The 17,619-nt window shown below is 42.3% G+C and overlaps 3 protein-coding genes and 1 long non-coding RNA gene across 4 annotated transcripts; 3 read left to right on the forward strand and 1 right to left on the reverse strand.

The window, feature by feature from the left end:
* The first annotated feature begins 527 nt into the window (after positions 1-527).
* Positions 528-5,277, forward strand: LOC115766932 (nischarin-like). The gene is made up of 4 exons (XM_030711019.1): positions 528-536; positions 2,856-3,297; positions 4,622-4,983; positions 5,098-5,277. The coding sequence occupies exons 1-4, from the start codon at positions 528-530 to the stop codon at positions 5,275-5,277; spliced, it is 993 nt and encodes a 330-aa protein (XP_030566879.1).
* A 729-nt stretch (positions 5,278-6,006) lies between these two features.
* LOC115766933 lies at positions 6,007-7,953 on the forward strand. Its single transcript, XM_030711020.1, has one exon. The coding sequence runs from the start codon at positions 6,007-6,009 to the stop codon at positions 7,951-7,953; it is 1,947 nt and encodes a 648-aa protein (XP_030566880.1).
* Positions 7,954-14,996: 7,043 nt separating this feature from the next.
* On the forward strand, positions 14,997-16,517 carry LOC115766934 (the record flags this gene model as incomplete). Its single annotated transcript, XM_030711022.1, has 2 exons — positions 14,997-15,776; positions 15,987-16,517. Coding segments are annotated over 2 exons (1,311 nt in total), but the record flags the coding sequence as incomplete, so codon positions are not given.
* Positions 16,518-16,890: 373 nt separating this feature from the next.
* On the reverse strand, positions 16,891-17,476 carry LOC115766966. Its single transcript, XR_004018345.1, has 3 exons — positions 17,339-17,476; positions 17,168-17,233; positions 16,891-16,968 (listed from the first exon to the last, which is right to left on the reverse strand). It is a non-coding gene; the product is annotated as an uncharacterized LOC115766966 (long non-coding RNA).
* Positions 17,477-17,619: the final 143 nt, after the last annotated feature.

Genomic DNA, 17,619 nt, shown 5'->3' on the forward strand with positions numbered 1-17,619 from the left:
GGAAGCGCGTCCCAAAGCGACCTCTGCGAGCCACTTTCCTTGTCACATTTGACCCACAAGCTACGGGCTACGGCTGCAGCAGATCTTAATGAATATTTTTTTTTTGGCAATTGTTTACTTGGATCGCGTATATATTATAAATGGGCGCTCGCTATTCGATTAGCACGCAATTAACTCAACTTAAAATTGGCCTCGCCAAAAACTTCGAATCGTCTTAAGCTTAATGCTGATCGCTGACGTCGACGGCGACGGCGACGGCGACTAATCAAGCCGCAGTCAATGCTAAGCGAGCATTGAACTAAGGCAACATATCATATAAATTATTCATATTTAATTTCTATCTTAGCCAAAGTTCTTTTTACATTGATTTCGGCTTTTTTCTTGGCTTGTAAAAGAGTTTTCGATGTGTGTAAAATATTAACAATTTTAAATGTATTCCATAATATACAGTTTTACGAAAGACTTAAAGAAAACACGTTTGCGATTTACGAAAAAATACAAGTAATTTTTTCGAAATACCTCGCAACATGCTTCAAGTGGGGCATGCTCAACAGAAAAATAAATATTTAAAAATTTGTATAATATTTTTATAATATATATTTTCTGCAGCATCTAGATTCGTGTTCATTCAACTGCTTTGACCTAATATACATCAGTAAATATATCACAGCTTTTTACAGGGTATCCAAGCTTTAAGAGCTTAAATTTGCCCATAATAGAGCGTGCCGGTTGTGAGCTTAAAATAGAACACGTTTTAGTTGGGATTTCCCCCGCATAGCTGACTTAAGTTAAGTTATGAGAACCGAAACACACACTCTTTGAATTTCATAATTTCTTATAACGAAATATTCCGACTGCTTGGAATTAATCATAATTTAAGCACATATTTGTCTTCTGCTTCATCTTATTCTTGCTTGTGTTCAGCAATTTGTCTGCAGAGCTCATGTTTAACGGTTAATCACTCTGGAAATCCGAGACAGACCGACCCTGAGGGGGTTTACTCATCATAGCTCAATCACTTTTGCTTTCCTGGCCGAAACTTTGATATCATCTTCTTGGCCAATACAATCGCGGCTGTTAACTGTATTAATTTGATCTGAATTTCCGGCATTTAAATGGAAGCTAATGCTGGATTCTAGTCTATATTCAAATTCAATTCGATTACTTCATCGAAAAGTTTGAAAATTTTGTCGCTTATTTAATTAGGCAGCGGCACATTAAATGCCAAACAAATGAAACGAGTTTGAAGCTGTTAACAATAAATTAATATAAGTTAAGAACATATAAGTGTATAATTATTTATGGGTGTGACAATTGTACAAATGAACAGAAGCACCAGCACATATAAACATCCCAATATCTAGTACTTATATTTGTATCTATATGTAAGGCCTATATCCAAACATGGTAATGCAAATGCCTGCGACTTGTGTCAGCGCCTGAAATAGAGCTGGATTACCAAAACGTTGTCATAACGAAACGAAACCAAGTTAAAACCACGCTCTAAAGAAATACAAAAATGAGTGGAAGCACATTTAATACAAAGCATCTATTCAATGCAACCGGTTCTATTAGTTTTGTGAATTTTCAAGTATTAAATGTGCATAAATTTATATTCTAAGGCATGATTAGAAAAGATTCTTGTTCTGTTTGTCCAATCAAAGCTTGTCCAAGAATGTTGTCGATAACAAAAACGGGCTTCGACTCAAAATAAGCAGCCAATTTACAAACTATACAGGAATACACTAAAGATATATTTGCAAATTCTGATAAAACCCAATAAAATATCTGACCAGACACTAATAATTTAATCGTAATAAAAATCTAGCCAGGCTAGACAAAACAAATGTTCTGCGGCCTTAGAGCACATTACGTATACGCCTCGCTTATAAATTTATCAAGTTGTGGTTGATGTACTCAACATTTCTGCCAGATAGTTAACATGCGGGGTTTGTGGCTCGGATAAGGCTGTTAACTGTCAGACCAGACCCTAATCATTTAATCGTAATAAAAATCTAGCCAGACTAGTCAAGCAAATGTTCTTCCACATTACGTATACGCCTCGCCTATAGATTCTCAACTACAAATTAAACATGCACTTAACAGCTCTGGCAGGCAGCTAACATTCGCGGTTTGTGACTCTGCTAAGGCTTTTAACTGGACTGTTAGAGGCTCAACAGGTTTCGATTTATGTTCTCCCTGGCGATTAATTTTGTACAACAATGAGATGTATCCCAATTTTTAGAATAAAGAGAAGGAATATCAATACGACAATAAGAGAATGTATATAGTATATACATTATAAATTAACAGTTATATTTTATGGCTTCGATTGACTTGTCTGAGCTGCTTCTAGTTACCCTTTTGAAGAGTATTCAAGCATTGCCATAAGGTGTGAGACGCATAGAAGGTGGCATCTCGGGCATATTAAGTATTATAAGTATTAAGTATATATATTTTCTTGATCAATATAAATAGACATGTTCGTCTGTCAGTTTAGCAAACTCAGCAAAAACAAGCTTCACAATTATCCTCACATATCTTCAAACTCCTAAGCATACGTAAGGGTATTTAATCTTTGGTGTGCTAAAATGCCTGTTCCTTCTTGTTCACATTAATTTCGCGCTTCTTTGAAATGCGATTAAAACTAATTTTATTGCGCACATTTGTTGTGATTCTGTCATAATGTATACTAAGTACACACGATTTGGGCTTGGGCAGCTGTCTTATAAATATGAACAAATTCCAGAGTCTTGAAACGATTTAATTATTGCACTTTGAGCAAGCAACATGGTGAGTCCTGAGCTCTGCTCTTTTAGCAGCTATTTTATAATAAAGTCTTTTCCCCTTTGCAGCGTTCTATACTTGTCATAGCTGTACTGTTGTTGGGCGGCGCTGCTGCCACAATACCGAGCAGAACCTACTTGCCACCCCAATACGTCGCCCAGCCGCAGCTGACCGTGCAGCGTCCACAGAATGTCTACCTGCCACCTGCAGCTGCCTATCGCCAGGTGAGCCAATTGAGCCGTGTGGTATCGATACCAGAACGCACGTACTTGTCACCCTCCGTTCAGATCGGACAGCCGCAATATATATCGCGACCTCAGCTGGTTGTGCAGCGTCCGGTGGTGCAGCAGGTGGTGCGTCCCCTCAATGTCTATCTGCCACCGGCTGCTGTGCAACGCCCAGCCATATCCATCCTGTCCCAGCCACAGTATGCCTCGCCATCTCGCACATATCTGCCGCCCCAAGCAGCTGCATCCGGCCTGGAGGAGCAATACGATATTGATTTGCGTGGTCAATTCTAAAATATTCCGTCAGACTTCGACGTCAACTGGTTTGCGGTTTAACCCAGACCGCAAACTATATTCAAATGCTAATCGCCCGAAAAGAGTTCTTTAAATGCAGAATTATTTCAACTTAATTAGCATTTTACCAATAAAGAGAAAACACAAAACGAACCATCTATAGATATAAATTTAATCAGCCTTATCGCCAGATCGCGCTGCCCAAATATGATATCTTGTAAAGAAGACAATAACCTTTGTCTAAACATATGAATGCAATAGTGTTTGCTTTTTTTTACATTAGACTCTGACAAATGAATCAAGCGTACGAGCTGGTATGGACATTAATCTATTGCTCTAGCGAAATTTGCATAAACGTTTCGCTTCAATTTATTGGGCCATTTTATATATGAATGCTATGTCACTTGGTTAACGTTCCAGTTAATTATCGAAATTAATAACAATGAAACTTGCTATTAAAAAGTAAGAGTGCTCTAGTCGGGAGTGTCCGACTAGCCGATGCCCTAAGGACGCGAGAGGCACTTCCTCCTTTAGAAAACGGGTTCGAGAAACTCTGAGGGCGGAAATTGAACATCCGAATGTGTGTAAATACGTTAGCCCAAGGCTTAGGTAAGTCATTTAAAATTATATGTTAAAGATAGATATATATAGATATAGATAGATATGGATAGATATAGATATATATAGATAGATATATGGATAGATGTAGATAGATATATATAGATCATTATAATAAATATTTCAAAAATGGGCTTAAATGTAGACACAAAAAAGATATAAACTTGTTCTGCTTATGATATACAATAATAAAAATATAGAAAATATTCCAAGTCTCTTCATTTTGTAGATGTAAAAATGATGGACGGGTTGACACAGACGGACAGGCGGAAAATATTTGATCAATTGTCCTGATAAAGAAGACTCTACCTGATCTAAATGGTCCAATGTAGGAATTCCTCTGCATGTTACATAAATGTACACATATGAAATGAATGAGTTCAATGAGTTAAGAGAATGAAATGAGTTAAGTGCTGAGTAGTGCAATCTGGTTTGAGCCATAAATATTCATGAATGGCAATTCCAATTACGACTGACAGCAATGAATAAAGAATTTTTGAGAGATAATTTGGCAAATATTTGTGTGCCAAATTTAATGGACTAGAACATCATTTAGCCTCCGCTTTGATTGATGATGTGCATTACTTCCGTTCGCCGAATGCACGTATAAAAGAAGTTCTCGGCTGCTTATTGGTTATTATTCTCTAAATTGGCCCAACAGCAGACGGAACTTCAAATATGGTATGTATTTACAGGACTTACTCTGGATTTAAAGCTCACCACAGATGATCGATTATCCTTGCAGCAGCACTTTGTCCTGGCTCTGGCTTTGGTGGGTTGCGTAGCCGCCGAGTCGGGCTACAATTATGCAGCTCCCGGCTCCGCTGTGGCTGCCTCCGTTGCGGCTCCAGTGAAATCCTATGTGGCACCTCAGGCTCATCAGTTTGCGGCTGCTGCCTCTGCTCCTGCTCCAGCTGCAGCTCCAGCTCCAGCTGCAGCTCCGGTGTTCCATGCCGCTGCATCCGCTCCAGCTCCGACCAGAACTTATGTGCCGCCTGCTCCAGCTCCTGCAGCCCATCACGCAGCTGCCTCTGCTCCCGTGCAGTCCTTTGTCCCAGCTGAGTCAGCTTCTGCTCCCGTTCAGACGTATGTGCCACCTGCTCCACAGGCTGCCCGGCCAGCTGCTGTCCCAGTTCATGCTGCTGCACCAGGTACCGTAGCTCAGGTCCAGCATCATGCTGCTGCCTCTGCTCCCGTGCAATCCTTTGCTGCTCCAGCTCAGAGTTTCCAATCTGTCGATTCCTCGGATTCCAACTATGAAGCAGCTGCCTCTGCGTCTGCTCCTGCAGTCGCTCACTCCGGATACGAGTACAGAACTGTGCGTCGCCGCGTCTACAGGCATCGCGCCTAAATCGCACACTTGAAGGATTTACAAGAATATATGCAATAAAAAGCATACACCGATTATAAACTCGAATCAAATACTTATTAAATACTGGGTGGAAGGGCATATTGTGTACTAGAAGATATTACCTCTAAGCTATTATTGTTAATTGCCACTCATTTTCAATTTCTCTGTTGACTTTCGTTATGAATAATGACAAATTAAATAAACAAATTTAAATTGGAGTCCCACACAGGCTGAGCTATGTCTTATGATTCCCCACCTTTCTTTCGACCTAAAGGGAAACTTCTGTTATTATTATATATCTTACCGCCCAGCATTGTATATCCTTTCCATCCAAGAGAAAGCTTATGTTATGATCATGGTTTATTTACATCTTTCCTTTCCACCCAAGAGAAAGCTTCTGTGAACATATAAACTTCCCTCATATTTATGGATTGGGTTTACCATTTGTTTGCTTTCAAAAGGTGCACTAATTTCATTCGTAAAGTGTCGATGTTTGCTCCATAAATTGCGCCTGGCGCTGGCTTTGTCTTAGAAGCGTCGTTTGTATTTTAATTGCGAGTATTCAATGCGACAAATGGGTCATAAAAAGTGCCCGACGAATTTCTCACGCTCGATAACAGGTTCCACCATACAAAATCCCGCCCATTGGAAGTGCAATGCAATTCCACAAAATTCGACAAAGTTTTGGTATATAATTGAAGTGGAGATGCCCAGATCAGCACAGTTGTCATGGTAAGCGCAGCATGGAATACCCACTTTGGAGCCTCTAGACGAGCTTCTATTAATTCTCTCTCACAGGAGCTGTTCAGAAGCCTGTTGCTGTGCCTGCTGGCGATCGGTTGGTTGTCGGAGGTTGCGCCATCGACGCATCACAGACACCACCACCGGGAGTACGAAGATGATGAGGATCAGCATTATCTGCCGCCGGAGGAGCACGCACTGAAGCCCTTTTTCCGCAAGGACAAGCACACCAGCGAGCACGTTGTCTACCACAAGGGCGACGAGCATCACGAGCCCAAGCGCATCGATCATTACCATCACTACGACAAGCAGCCCGCGCTGAAGACCAAGCACATACACTACCAGCAGGTCGCACCACAGCTGCGCACCGCTCAACTCCTGACTGCGGCTCCCTCCCAGATTGTGACGCGACGTCGGCGTCCGAATCGCGTGCTCTATGCGAGTGCACCCAACTCTGTGTTCCACACACAGATCAATGTGCAGTCCCAGGACTCCGAGCTGAGCTCACAGATCCGAACAGATCCCCTTGTGCCAGGTGCCCAACTTCCTGCCAATGCGGGCGCCCAGCTACCTGCCAATGCGGGCGCCCAGCTGTCTGTCACGGCTTTGCCCAACTGCCAGTCTCCAGTTGCTGGAAATCCGCCCATTGGCTGCCGCGTGGTTGATCCAGCTGGCGCTCAGCTGGGCACCGATGCCTTGCCAGTTGGTGGTGGCCAGTTGCCAGCGAATGCTGGGCCTCCAGCTGGTGGCCAGTTGCCAGCCAATGCTGGGCCTCCAGCTGGTGGCCAGTTGCCAGCGAATGCTGGGCCTCCAGCTGGTGGCCAGTTGGCAGCCAATGCGGGGCTTCCGGCTGGTGGCCAGTTGGCAGCCAATGCGGGGCTTCCGGCTGGTGGCGGACAATTACCCGCCCTTGGCCTGGCAGCGGGCGGCAATGGGGCCAACAATCTCTTTATAGATCCCTCGCAGAGCGCTCAACTGGCAGCTGGCAATCAAAATGGCGGCGCCTTGCAAGGATTTGGCAATCAGAATCTATTCTCTCCGGCAGCTCAGCTGGCCATTGGCGGGCAGGATCCATTGGTAAGCGGACAGGCTGGTGGAGTTATTCGGCGACCCGGCTCTGTGCTGATCCAGATTGATCCGGCATTTGGCGGCCAGCTGCCCGCCTCGGCTCAGGCAGCAGGCAACGGCAATGCAAATCAAGTTGGTCCATTTTTGGGCGCACAACTTGGTGCTGGCCAGGCGCCAGCAGGTCAGCAAGGCGTGGCTCCAAATGGAGCTCCACTCAATCCTGTGCTGGGTGGACAGCTAGCTGCCGGAGGACAAGCGCCAGCTTTGGGCGGCCAGCTGCCTGCAGGCGGACAGGCGCCAGCTGCGGGCAATGCGAATCCTGTTTTGGGCGCTCAGCTGGCAGCAGGAGCACAGCCATTCGATCCAACACTTGGTGGCCAGCTGCCCGCCTCAGCCCAAGCAGCGGGCAATGGCAATCCAAATCAGACTGCGGCTGCTGCGGCACGCTTCAATGGTCGCCGGCGCAGTGGACGTCAGCGCAGTCGCTCCAATTACCAAGGCCTCAATGTGGTGCGGGGCCATGTGTTTGGCCAGCCAGCTTTGCAGGGACCCGCGAATGCAGTGGGCAATCAGCAAGACACGAACATCATCGACGGCAACTTCTATAGCTATCCGGCGTATCAAAGTCGGCTGGTCCGGGTGAATGGCAACCAGCGCAGCGTGTTCCTAGCCGATGGTGGGGATTATTACGATGATGACGAGGCCACAGACATTGGCATTGCAGCCAGCTCGCCCGAGCTGAGCTACGCAGCGCCCGAGCACAGAGGATCTCGCCGGAAGGGCAGCAAGAGCTTCGACCATGAGACGGCTGCCTCGGAGTATCGCGAAGATGGGTATTACTACCGGAAGCCCAGGCACACTAAATGAGCCCACGATTCCGTTTAAATTCTCAATTAAATATAATATGCATTTAAAAATATAGCACGGCAATTGCTGCAAAAGCACACATCAAATTGAAAAAATTATGCCTACTTTTTGGCGTATTATATAAATTGGAGTTCCGTTTCCGCTTTCGCAAAGCTCAGCTTAAAAGATCACTGCTAGCCAAGTCTCCATTCAATGTACATGTTTGAGCTTTTAAACAGAGCTTTACACTGGACTACATGACATTTGAGGAAAATACTGAAAAAAGTTGTTGCTGGGCACATATTTATGGTGTCTGATTAATAATTAATAAATAATATAGATTGATGAGAGTATTAATCAAGGCTTTAAGCGGGCTTAAACCGAACCGGTTCTGATCTGGAATACTTATATATTTTCTACCACGAAGCAAGCCTTAAAGCAAACAAATTATCAAAAAAAAGCAGCTGAGCTTAAGACCGAACCCAAGCTATGTTTTTTCAAAAATACATAGAATAAAAAATACAACTTATAAAAATATATAAATAAAAAATACATAGAATACAACTTTAGAGGGCTGACTCAGTCCCCATGCAAATAACTTAGATCCTAAGCATTCGAATTATCTAACCATATTGGATGGATGACAATTTTGAATGAAAATCAAATCTAGCCCTTAGATCTGTATGAAAATATATATGGCTTGCAATATTTTCAATAGAGCGGGCGAATTTAAATTAAGAAAACCAGTATTTGTTTTAATATACCTGCTTTTTTAAGCCTTTAAAAGATTTGTAAGGTCGCAGCTGCCTTTGGTATTACGATAGTTTCTTCAAAGCGCCGGGTTACTAAAAATATATAAAAATCGAATGAATTGTTTCAAGAATACTTTTAAAAACCAAGGATTTTGATAAAAGATTAAGAAAATCTAGAGCACCTACCTAGGAAATCTAACAGAAGTTGGTAAGATCGCACAGTAAAGCCCTTTACTTTATTCACTTGGCCAATTCATGAACTAATGCATCAAAAGCACAGCTTGTGGCTCGAATCGTGAACCACCAAGAAATCTTAAAGTTGTGCATCCATAGTTTTGCCAACTCTTTTGATTTACTCGGCTCTCTCGCTTCAATAAGCCATAAACGTCAGACTGTAGATATGTTTGTGTAGGAAACTAGTTCAGAGCCACGCACACATTTGCGGCTCAATGGAAATAGATACACAGGTCATGCAAGTTTTTGGACACAATAGAAAGGAAGATGAGCACACAAAACCAATTGCCAGCATAAATTAATGCGTTCATTTAGACACGATTCTCATGCAAATTCGACAAGACAAAAATAAAATAAATAAATAGAAATAAATATATATAAATATATATATATATATATATATATGAGCATATGACCAAATATAAATAAAATCTAGGCAATCGACTGTTTAAAGAAAAGACTACAGACGTGGGCCAATATAACGTAAGATCCACCAAGTCTATAAACGTATAGCTGGTAAACTAAGGCGGGCCCGCAAACAATGTATTCCAAGCAATATTTATTTTCTGTTTGCCATTAAAGTCAAATATTTGGCAGCGAGCTCCCAAATTATAGTCGGATGCGGCTGCCCATTGTCTGCGTCAGGTCTCCAACGATGCTGTGGGTCAGCAGTAATTTCAATAGAATAGAAGCAGTAGCAGCAGCAGTAGGAGTAGCAGTAGCAGTAGAAGTAGCAGTAGATATGGCTGCAAGCAATCCATATGCAGTGTGGTTCATTAGCTTGGGTCTAGATATTTATCTGAGCCCATCTCATGGGTAGCTGACCTCTGGCAAGGCGAATTTCTAATTACGAACAAGAAAGAGTTGCCATAAATCTCAGTGTATTTTTGGTAAATGCAGCTGAAATTAAGTAAAGTGTGGCTAACATCTTAAAGTTTAATTTAATTTAATTTATGGCTGGGTAAGCCTCCAGCTGGGTCTCTGCATAAATTTTGGCCTGTTGCCTGCTTACGTTATATACACATTTTTATTTTGGTCTGTGCGAATTTTGCCTTTTTTGCCCTTAAGTATATTTTATTTCTATTTTATTTATTTATTTTTTAAGCTATGCAAAGCGAGTGCGGCTCGAGATCAAGCGTCAGGCTGAGAGTTCAATGATCCGCAGCATGCTGCCATTTCTATGGCTCGGTAATTGAGCACGCCCCGCTTAATTGGCACATCGTTTAATATTCTTATTTTTTTTGTTCACTATTATTATTGTAAGCTTGTAAGTTGTCTGTGGGAACTGGCCAAAAGGGCTGCCCTGGGCTTACGTCATGCCGCTAACATAGCAAAAAGCCTCAACATACGACTGCCAAGTGATTAATTCGTTCTGCTCGGGCAATTGCAGACGCACAATTGGGTGCCTCGTTCACTTGAGACTCCAAGATGGCCCCCCTGCCACTTATTGATCACACGTCAAAACAAAAAAAAAGCAAATTTGAAAGGAACTTGCCAAATTTCTTGTGCCACGCGTATGAATTTTTAATGACCCAGCCGCGTGTTGGAAGTGTGCGCGATTATTATAATTCTATTTATGAATTTTTGTCTTTTTTTCTTGTCAGTTTTTTGCTCAGTTTTTTTTTTTTGCTCTGCAGATGAGATCCATGTCGCTGTCGGCACTTTCTAGTCGCTGCCACAATATTTGAAGCGAGAAAGAAAACTGGTTTCCCGAATGATTTATCATACATTTAAATTAAACACAACAAAAACGAGCATCTAAAACAAAAGCTTAATTTATCATAAAAGACTAAAACGTGTACTTCAAAACTGAATAAAATAAATAACTAAGAGTGCTCTAGTCGGCCATGCTCGACTAGCAGGTACCCTGAAACCAGGCTGCGAAGGTGCTTCTTATTCCCATTACCCAGCATTATTCATGGGAAATGCTTTCTAGACAAACACTTCGGTAATTACTATCCATAAGAAATTTTGAGGGATCACATATGGAACACAACGGAATATAAATAACTCTAGACTGAAGACCATATCTTGTCTTAAACTATTGTAAACCTTGAGATGGGTTACTTGACTTTAAATAAAATTGATAGAGACTAATAGGACATACATTTAAAGTTTCTCTCAGTTATAGATACTTTAATGCCTGTCTAGATAAACCCTTCTATATATACATATACAAAAGTCTACATAAATATTTATTAAAAGGCTAGAGAAGCTTCCTTCTCCTTCGCTACATACATTTGCCTGAGGCCCGTCTGGCCTCTAACCCATTTCAGGGCATATGGAAAAATGCAAGCCACACAAAGCCCAAACATTTATACTCTATTAAAATCGCAGCGCAGTTAGCGTTGAATGAAGATGTTAAGTTAACCGACCAAAAACAGGTTTTTAATTGTAGTGTTAATTAATATAAAGTACTGCCTATTTGAAAATGATTGCAGCAAGACATGCTTAATTAACAGTCAGCATGGCCAAAGTTGTTAGCCCCCATTTTGGTTAGGGTATACGATTAAAAAACTAAATTAAGGCGCGCGTGTGAGTGTAGCTTGAAGGAAGCGGCGAAAAAGAGACTGTTGCTGCCACTCGAAATGCTATAATATGCGAATAATATTAATTAAAATAGAATTTGCATAGATTTAAGCAAGCAGATTTCTGTTAGACAGAGCGACGACGCCGAAGAAAGACCAAAAAAAAAAAAAAAATACAAAATAAAAATAATGCCTGGCCTGGCAACAGTCGCTGAGCGCTTCACTTCTGCCAAAAGCTAGAATATATATATATACTATATAAGAAAAGTATAGTTAAAGCGTAGCCAAGGGTCGGCTTAGTCTTACCTGAATGCGAATTAGTTAGCTTCGTTCCCTGTTTGACGTACCCTGCCGTCTTTCAGATACTTTTTAATGGGATGCGTTGATTTAAGCTGGAGCTGGAGCTGGACAAGTTAATATGTGCACACACGTTTTTTCTTTTTTCTACTTTTTTTTTTGTGACTTTTTTGGCTGACCATTTTATGTTTAATGGGCATTATGATGGCTTTTGTGTTATTATTTTGTGTGTTCTCGATTCTGTGTGATGCGACGGGACGAGCCAAACTGCCATTCACTAATTTGCATATTTATGCCATTTCAGCATAAGCATTAATTCCGAAATGGCACTTTTAAGTGCTTGGACCGGCTCATCGGGCTGCTGCCGTATGAGAGACAACTTCGCGCCATAATAATTACCGACGTTGATCTATTGTCCAGCATCAGGCGGTCGCAACATTTACGGCCAACTGAACCAGTACTAGATTCGGCTAGAATAGAACCGAGCACAACACAATAAAATAGAATTGGAAAAAGTAGTTTGGAATAAAATTGAATAGACGCACATAAAGTAGACTAGTAAATGAGCTCCGATAGATTGTAAATTTTGGCTAGACATCAATTGAGAGCTGGCACTTTTTAAATGTTGCACGCATACAGGAAATCAAATTTGTATTTGTATTTTTCATTGTTTGGCTTTGTTTTATGCGAAAACAAGAACTTTAATTCTTGATATGTGTGTGTGTGTGTGGATGCATTGAAAATAAATGTAAATTTTGATGGCCATAACATTTGGTTTATAGCACAAGTCAATTAGCCGAACTTGTATTTTATCTCACTCAGAAATCAAAAAAATCAACGAATAGAGTCCACAAAATTGATCACGTGGCAATGCCACCCACTCAAGATCAAGAGCTCAAGTACTCTAGCCTTCACTAAGACATTTAATAAATAATTATGATCATTAAATACCTGGCGCAATTCTCAGAAACGAATAACATCGGAGCGGATGCTGTTTTGGTCTTCCCCATCCTTCAATCGCACGGAACCAATTAGTTCTTGGCGCCACTAACGAGCCTGATGCGAGATGGCACAGTTTAGCATTGAGTTTAGCTAAACATATAGCACTAAATGTTTGCAATTCCTTTTCATGTTCGATTTGCACAGATCATTAATCATGCCAATAGTTGAGCAGCTGCTGCAGAGGAAGTTAATCTGCTCAGATTGAGATATATTGATATACACACTGAGAAAATCGACGCCAATTAAAATGTATTTTGTTCTTGACGATTTTCGATTTCGATACTGGGCGTCCTTGGTGTCAATGTTGAATGTAAATCTAAAAAGAAGAAATGACTTGAACTAAGTAAATAATACCTTAAAAATTTAGGACATTTTTCAAATTAGTTACGCACAAAGAAAAACGGCCTTACCACAAAGCATTGCTCCTTAAATTTAAATTAAATTTTTCTCTGGAAGATTCCGTATAAGTTATCCTTGATTTCAATATTGAGCGTGAAGCTTCAAAAGGAAATGACTTGAATTAAGTACAAAATACAAAGAAAGAAAAGAAAATTGCTCAGATTGAATACACACAGAGATAAGTTCAGCAGAAAATATCCTTGACTTCAATGCTGAATGTAAAAATAGAAAATTAAATACACACAGAGAAAATGGAATAGAAAATTCAATAGAAAATTGCTTAATTATATTGAATATAAAATTTGAAAAAAATTACTTATAAGTACAAAATATAAATTAATTGAAATATAAAGTATTGTTAATCCTTGACTTCAGTATAGAATACATATTAGAGGGGGAAATTACTTCAATTAACCACAAAATACTCTAAGAAAGCGCAAATAAAAATATAATATAATAAGAATATTTCTAAGATTGAATTATCGAAAATGTTTTTCAAGAAATTGTGGAATTATGTATCTTCAAATAAGAATTTCTCCCGTTCGAATGACCTTTAGCAGACTGACCTTAGCCCAAAATTAGACATATTTCTCTCAGTGTACAAGTTTCTTCGTGGCATATGCATGGTTGTTTTTCTTAATTTATTATAGTTTTGTTTGTTTGTATGTATGTGTATGTTTTTTCAAGATTCTTAGTTAGATTGTAGATAAGAATTGTCAGCAAATTAAACCAACTTGCAAAAGATTTGAAAGCGAGCTCTCAATTCGAAAGGGGTTTTGCAAATGTGGCACAACTTCGCTTGGTCTTTTGAAAATGTTCGGTATTATTTGTATTTACAATTTTTAGCATATTGTCAAAGTGTGAATATGTCGGAAAATATATGCAAGCGTGTGGCTAATATCAACGTATTATATCCGGCATTTAATTTACGCACTAGATAAACCAAAATGAAATATGCCATCATTATGAACATCTTTTTGAATTGAATCGAATGCCAGTTCCTTTAAATGATTAATGAACGGCGACGACACGAACAACAGTAACAACAATAACCCAAGGCACAATAAACACAACATATGATCATAATAAGTACTCGAGCATATGTATATGTATTATATTGATCCAATGGGCGACTTTTATTGGAGCACATTTCGAATTTAAGTCGAGCGCGTTTTGACGGCTTGAATGAAAAGCCCAAAAAAAAAAATTAAAATCAAAAAAAAAATAAAACAAAAATCAAATCAAATCTTTTCTATTGTAGACGAGTGTGCGTGTGTGTGTTGTCCATCAAATGTTTTGCATAAGATTAAAGAAAACAATTAAGAGAATCTGTTCGAGCGAATTGGCTAAGCTTATTGTGCGAATGTAAGCGTTGGCGTCGACGTCGCTGCCGCTGCCGCTTTCGACGTCGCTGCCGCAGGTGGGCTTCACGCTCGACGCTGAGCGAGTTGGTCAAGTCGCCAGTCGAATCAGTTAATTGGAGCCATCGGAGAGGCTTAGAACTTGTGCAGGCCGTGCGAATTTACAGACGCGATCAAAGACGCAACGTCGACGCTGGCATCGACTGCGACTGCGACTGCGACTGCGACAGAGACTGCGACGCCGAATGCGGGAAAGAGCTGCTGGCCGCTCTGTAATAAGAGAGAAGAATTTGTATAAATACCAAAAGGTTCTGCGTATTTCTTCATTAGAGTTTCGGTTTAACTGGTGTGAACAAGCAACTCAAGCAGTCAACATGGTACGCTTAATCTTTCGAGCACAGCCTCCCAGTTGCATACTCCATCAAGATCATCATCAAGATCATCATGAAGATCATCATTAGGCATCAGAGGAATATGGTCCACATTTTTAACGAATCTTTCGCATCTTACAGAAACTTTTCCTGGTTGCTTTCGCGGTGATCGCAGCTGTGGCTGCTGATGTCAGCCATCTGCCCTCCAACGAGTACCTGCCTCCCGTGCAGCAGGATTTCCAGACCGTCGCTGCTCCCAGCAACGAGTACCTGGCTCCAGTTGCCAATGAGGCCAGCTACGCCCAGGTTGGCCAGGGCGACCTTGCCGCCGATGGATACCGCTACAAGACCCAGCGTCGCGTTGTGGTCCGCCGCAACCGTCGTGATGTGAACGAGCTGCCCTCCAACGACTACCTGCCCCCTGTGCAGGAGGAGGCCCAGGTCATCGCCGCCCCCAGCAACGAGTACTTGGCTCCAGTTGAGGCCCCAATCCAGCAGGGCAACCTTGCTGATGATGGATACCGCTACAAGACCCACCGTCGCGTCGTCTACCGTCGCAACCGTCGTGATGTGAGCCATCTGCCTTCCAACGAGTACTTGCCCCCTGTCCAGGTCTCTGCCCCAGCTCCATCCAACGAGTACCTGCCACCCGTCCAGGCTGCTGCCCCCGCTCCAGTCCAGTTCGCTGCCCCAGCTCCAGTCCAGATTGCTGCCCCCGCTCCTGCTCCAGTCCAGATTGCTGCTCCAGCTCCCGTTGCCATCTCCGCTCCAATTCAGGAGGCTGCTCCCGCTCATGAGTTGGCCGATGATGGATACCGCTACAAGACCCACCGTCGCGTCGTCTACCGTCGCCATCGTCGTGATGTCAGCCATCTGCCCACCAGCGAGTACTTGCCCCCTGTGCAGCAGGATGCCCAGATCGTCGCCGCTCCCACCAGCGAGTACCTGCCCCCAGTCTCCAACGTCGTTGATGAATACTCCGGTGTTCAGCAGGGTGCCCTTGCCGATGATGGTTACCGCTACAAGACCCACCGTCGCGTGGTCCTCCGTCGCCACCGTCGTGATGTGAACGAGCTGCCCTCCAACGAGTACCTGCCCCCAGTGCAGCAGGAAGCCCAAGTCATCGCCGCTCCCAGCAACGAGTACTTGGCTCCAATTGAGGCCCCAATCCAGCAGGGCAACCTTGCTGATGATGGTTACCGCTACAAGACCCACCGTCGCGTGGTCCTCCGTCGCCACCGTCGTGATGTGAATGAGCTGCCTTCCAATGAGTACCTGCCCCCCGTGCAGCAGGAAGCCCAGGTCATCGCCGCTCCCAGCAACGAGTACTTGGCTCCAGTTGCCAATGAGGCCAGCTACGCCCAGGTCGGCCAGGGCAACCTTGCCGATGATGGTTACCGCTACAAGACCCACCGTCGCGTGGTCCTCCGTCGCCACCGTCGTGATGTGAATGAGCTGCCCTCCAACGAGTACCTGCCCCCCGTGCAGCAGGAAGCCCAGGTCATCGCCGCTCCCAGCAACGAGTACTTGGCTCCAGTTGCCAATGAGGCCAGCTACGCCCAGGTTGGCCAGGGCAACCTTGCTGATGATGGATACCGCTACAAGACCCAGCGTCGTGTCGTCTTCCGTCGTCGTCATTAAACCCTCATCTGAAATGATTCACTAAGTGATCGACTTGTACTCATTTTGGAGTGCAAGTTTAATATACATAAGAATATTTCCTCTTTTCGTTCACGAAATAAAAATATTACGAAAACATAATGGCTTTAACCGATTGTTTTTGATATAGTTTTTTATACTTACCCATGTTCGTCACATTTCAACAAATGAAAAGCATCTATTCCTGATGTTTTCTTCTGCCAGTCATCAGGTCTTCTGCTTCGAATACACGAATTTCCTAAATGGAATTATCTTTCAATGTTTAATAAATATTGTTGACTAGAAGCGAACTTACCGTCGCTGTCTGGTTCATATAATTGAGACAGATGCAACTCTGCTCAAAATGCCAACACGAGACTTAGACACACTCACATATTAAATTTCTTCCTTCCTTCATTCCTTCTTCCGTCTTCTTAGGGTTCAACATTGGGGTCTGGAAAAGAATACATAAGACAAAACTGTACAAATTGTATTTAATATTGACTCCCATTTATATTCCAATTGAATACTAACAAGTTAAGTACACAAATAAAATATGCTGAATTTGAACCAGCAAACTCACTCTTGTTAGTTCGACGCTTAAAAACTAAACCTAAAGCTCTTAACTGTGTTGTATTTGATATTTTTCATACCTGACTAGTCCAGCCTAATTTCTTACATTCGACCCAGTATAGATTCAGGCGAGGAGGTCCTTGTTCCTGTGGAAGAATCAGTCAGTCAGTCAATCAATCGGAAAAAACTCATTGATGTATTTAACGGATTGACTGATAAAGAAATATGTGTGCTGTTTAATTTCGACTTACGTTTGGACTCCAAACAAGTTTGCACGGGAGTTAGTTTCAACCTTCCGCCTTCGGTTATGCAACATTTTTTTGAGGCACTGTCTGCCAAAGTGTCTGGCAAAGATTTGGCTGGACTTGCGCATGCTCGACTTGGGCATTATGTAAATTGAGCAATAATCGAATTGAAAGTTTATTACAAATTAATTAACCAATAACCAAAAAGGCGGTACGCGCTTAGATGAGAGAAATTGGTAGGAAGGCACAAAAAATAAGCCAGCTCGCAGCCAATGCTAATTGGAACG

This window comes from Drosophila novamexicana, unplaced genomic scaffold (genome assembly GCF_003285875.2).
Source record: "Drosophila novamexicana strain 15010-1031.04,08,12 unplaced genomic scaffold, DnovRS2.1 tig00001292-arrow-arrow-pilon, whole genome shotgun sequence".
Classification (NCBI taxonomy): Eukaryota; Metazoa; Arthropoda; class Insecta; order Diptera; family Drosophilidae; genus Drosophila; species Drosophila novamexicana.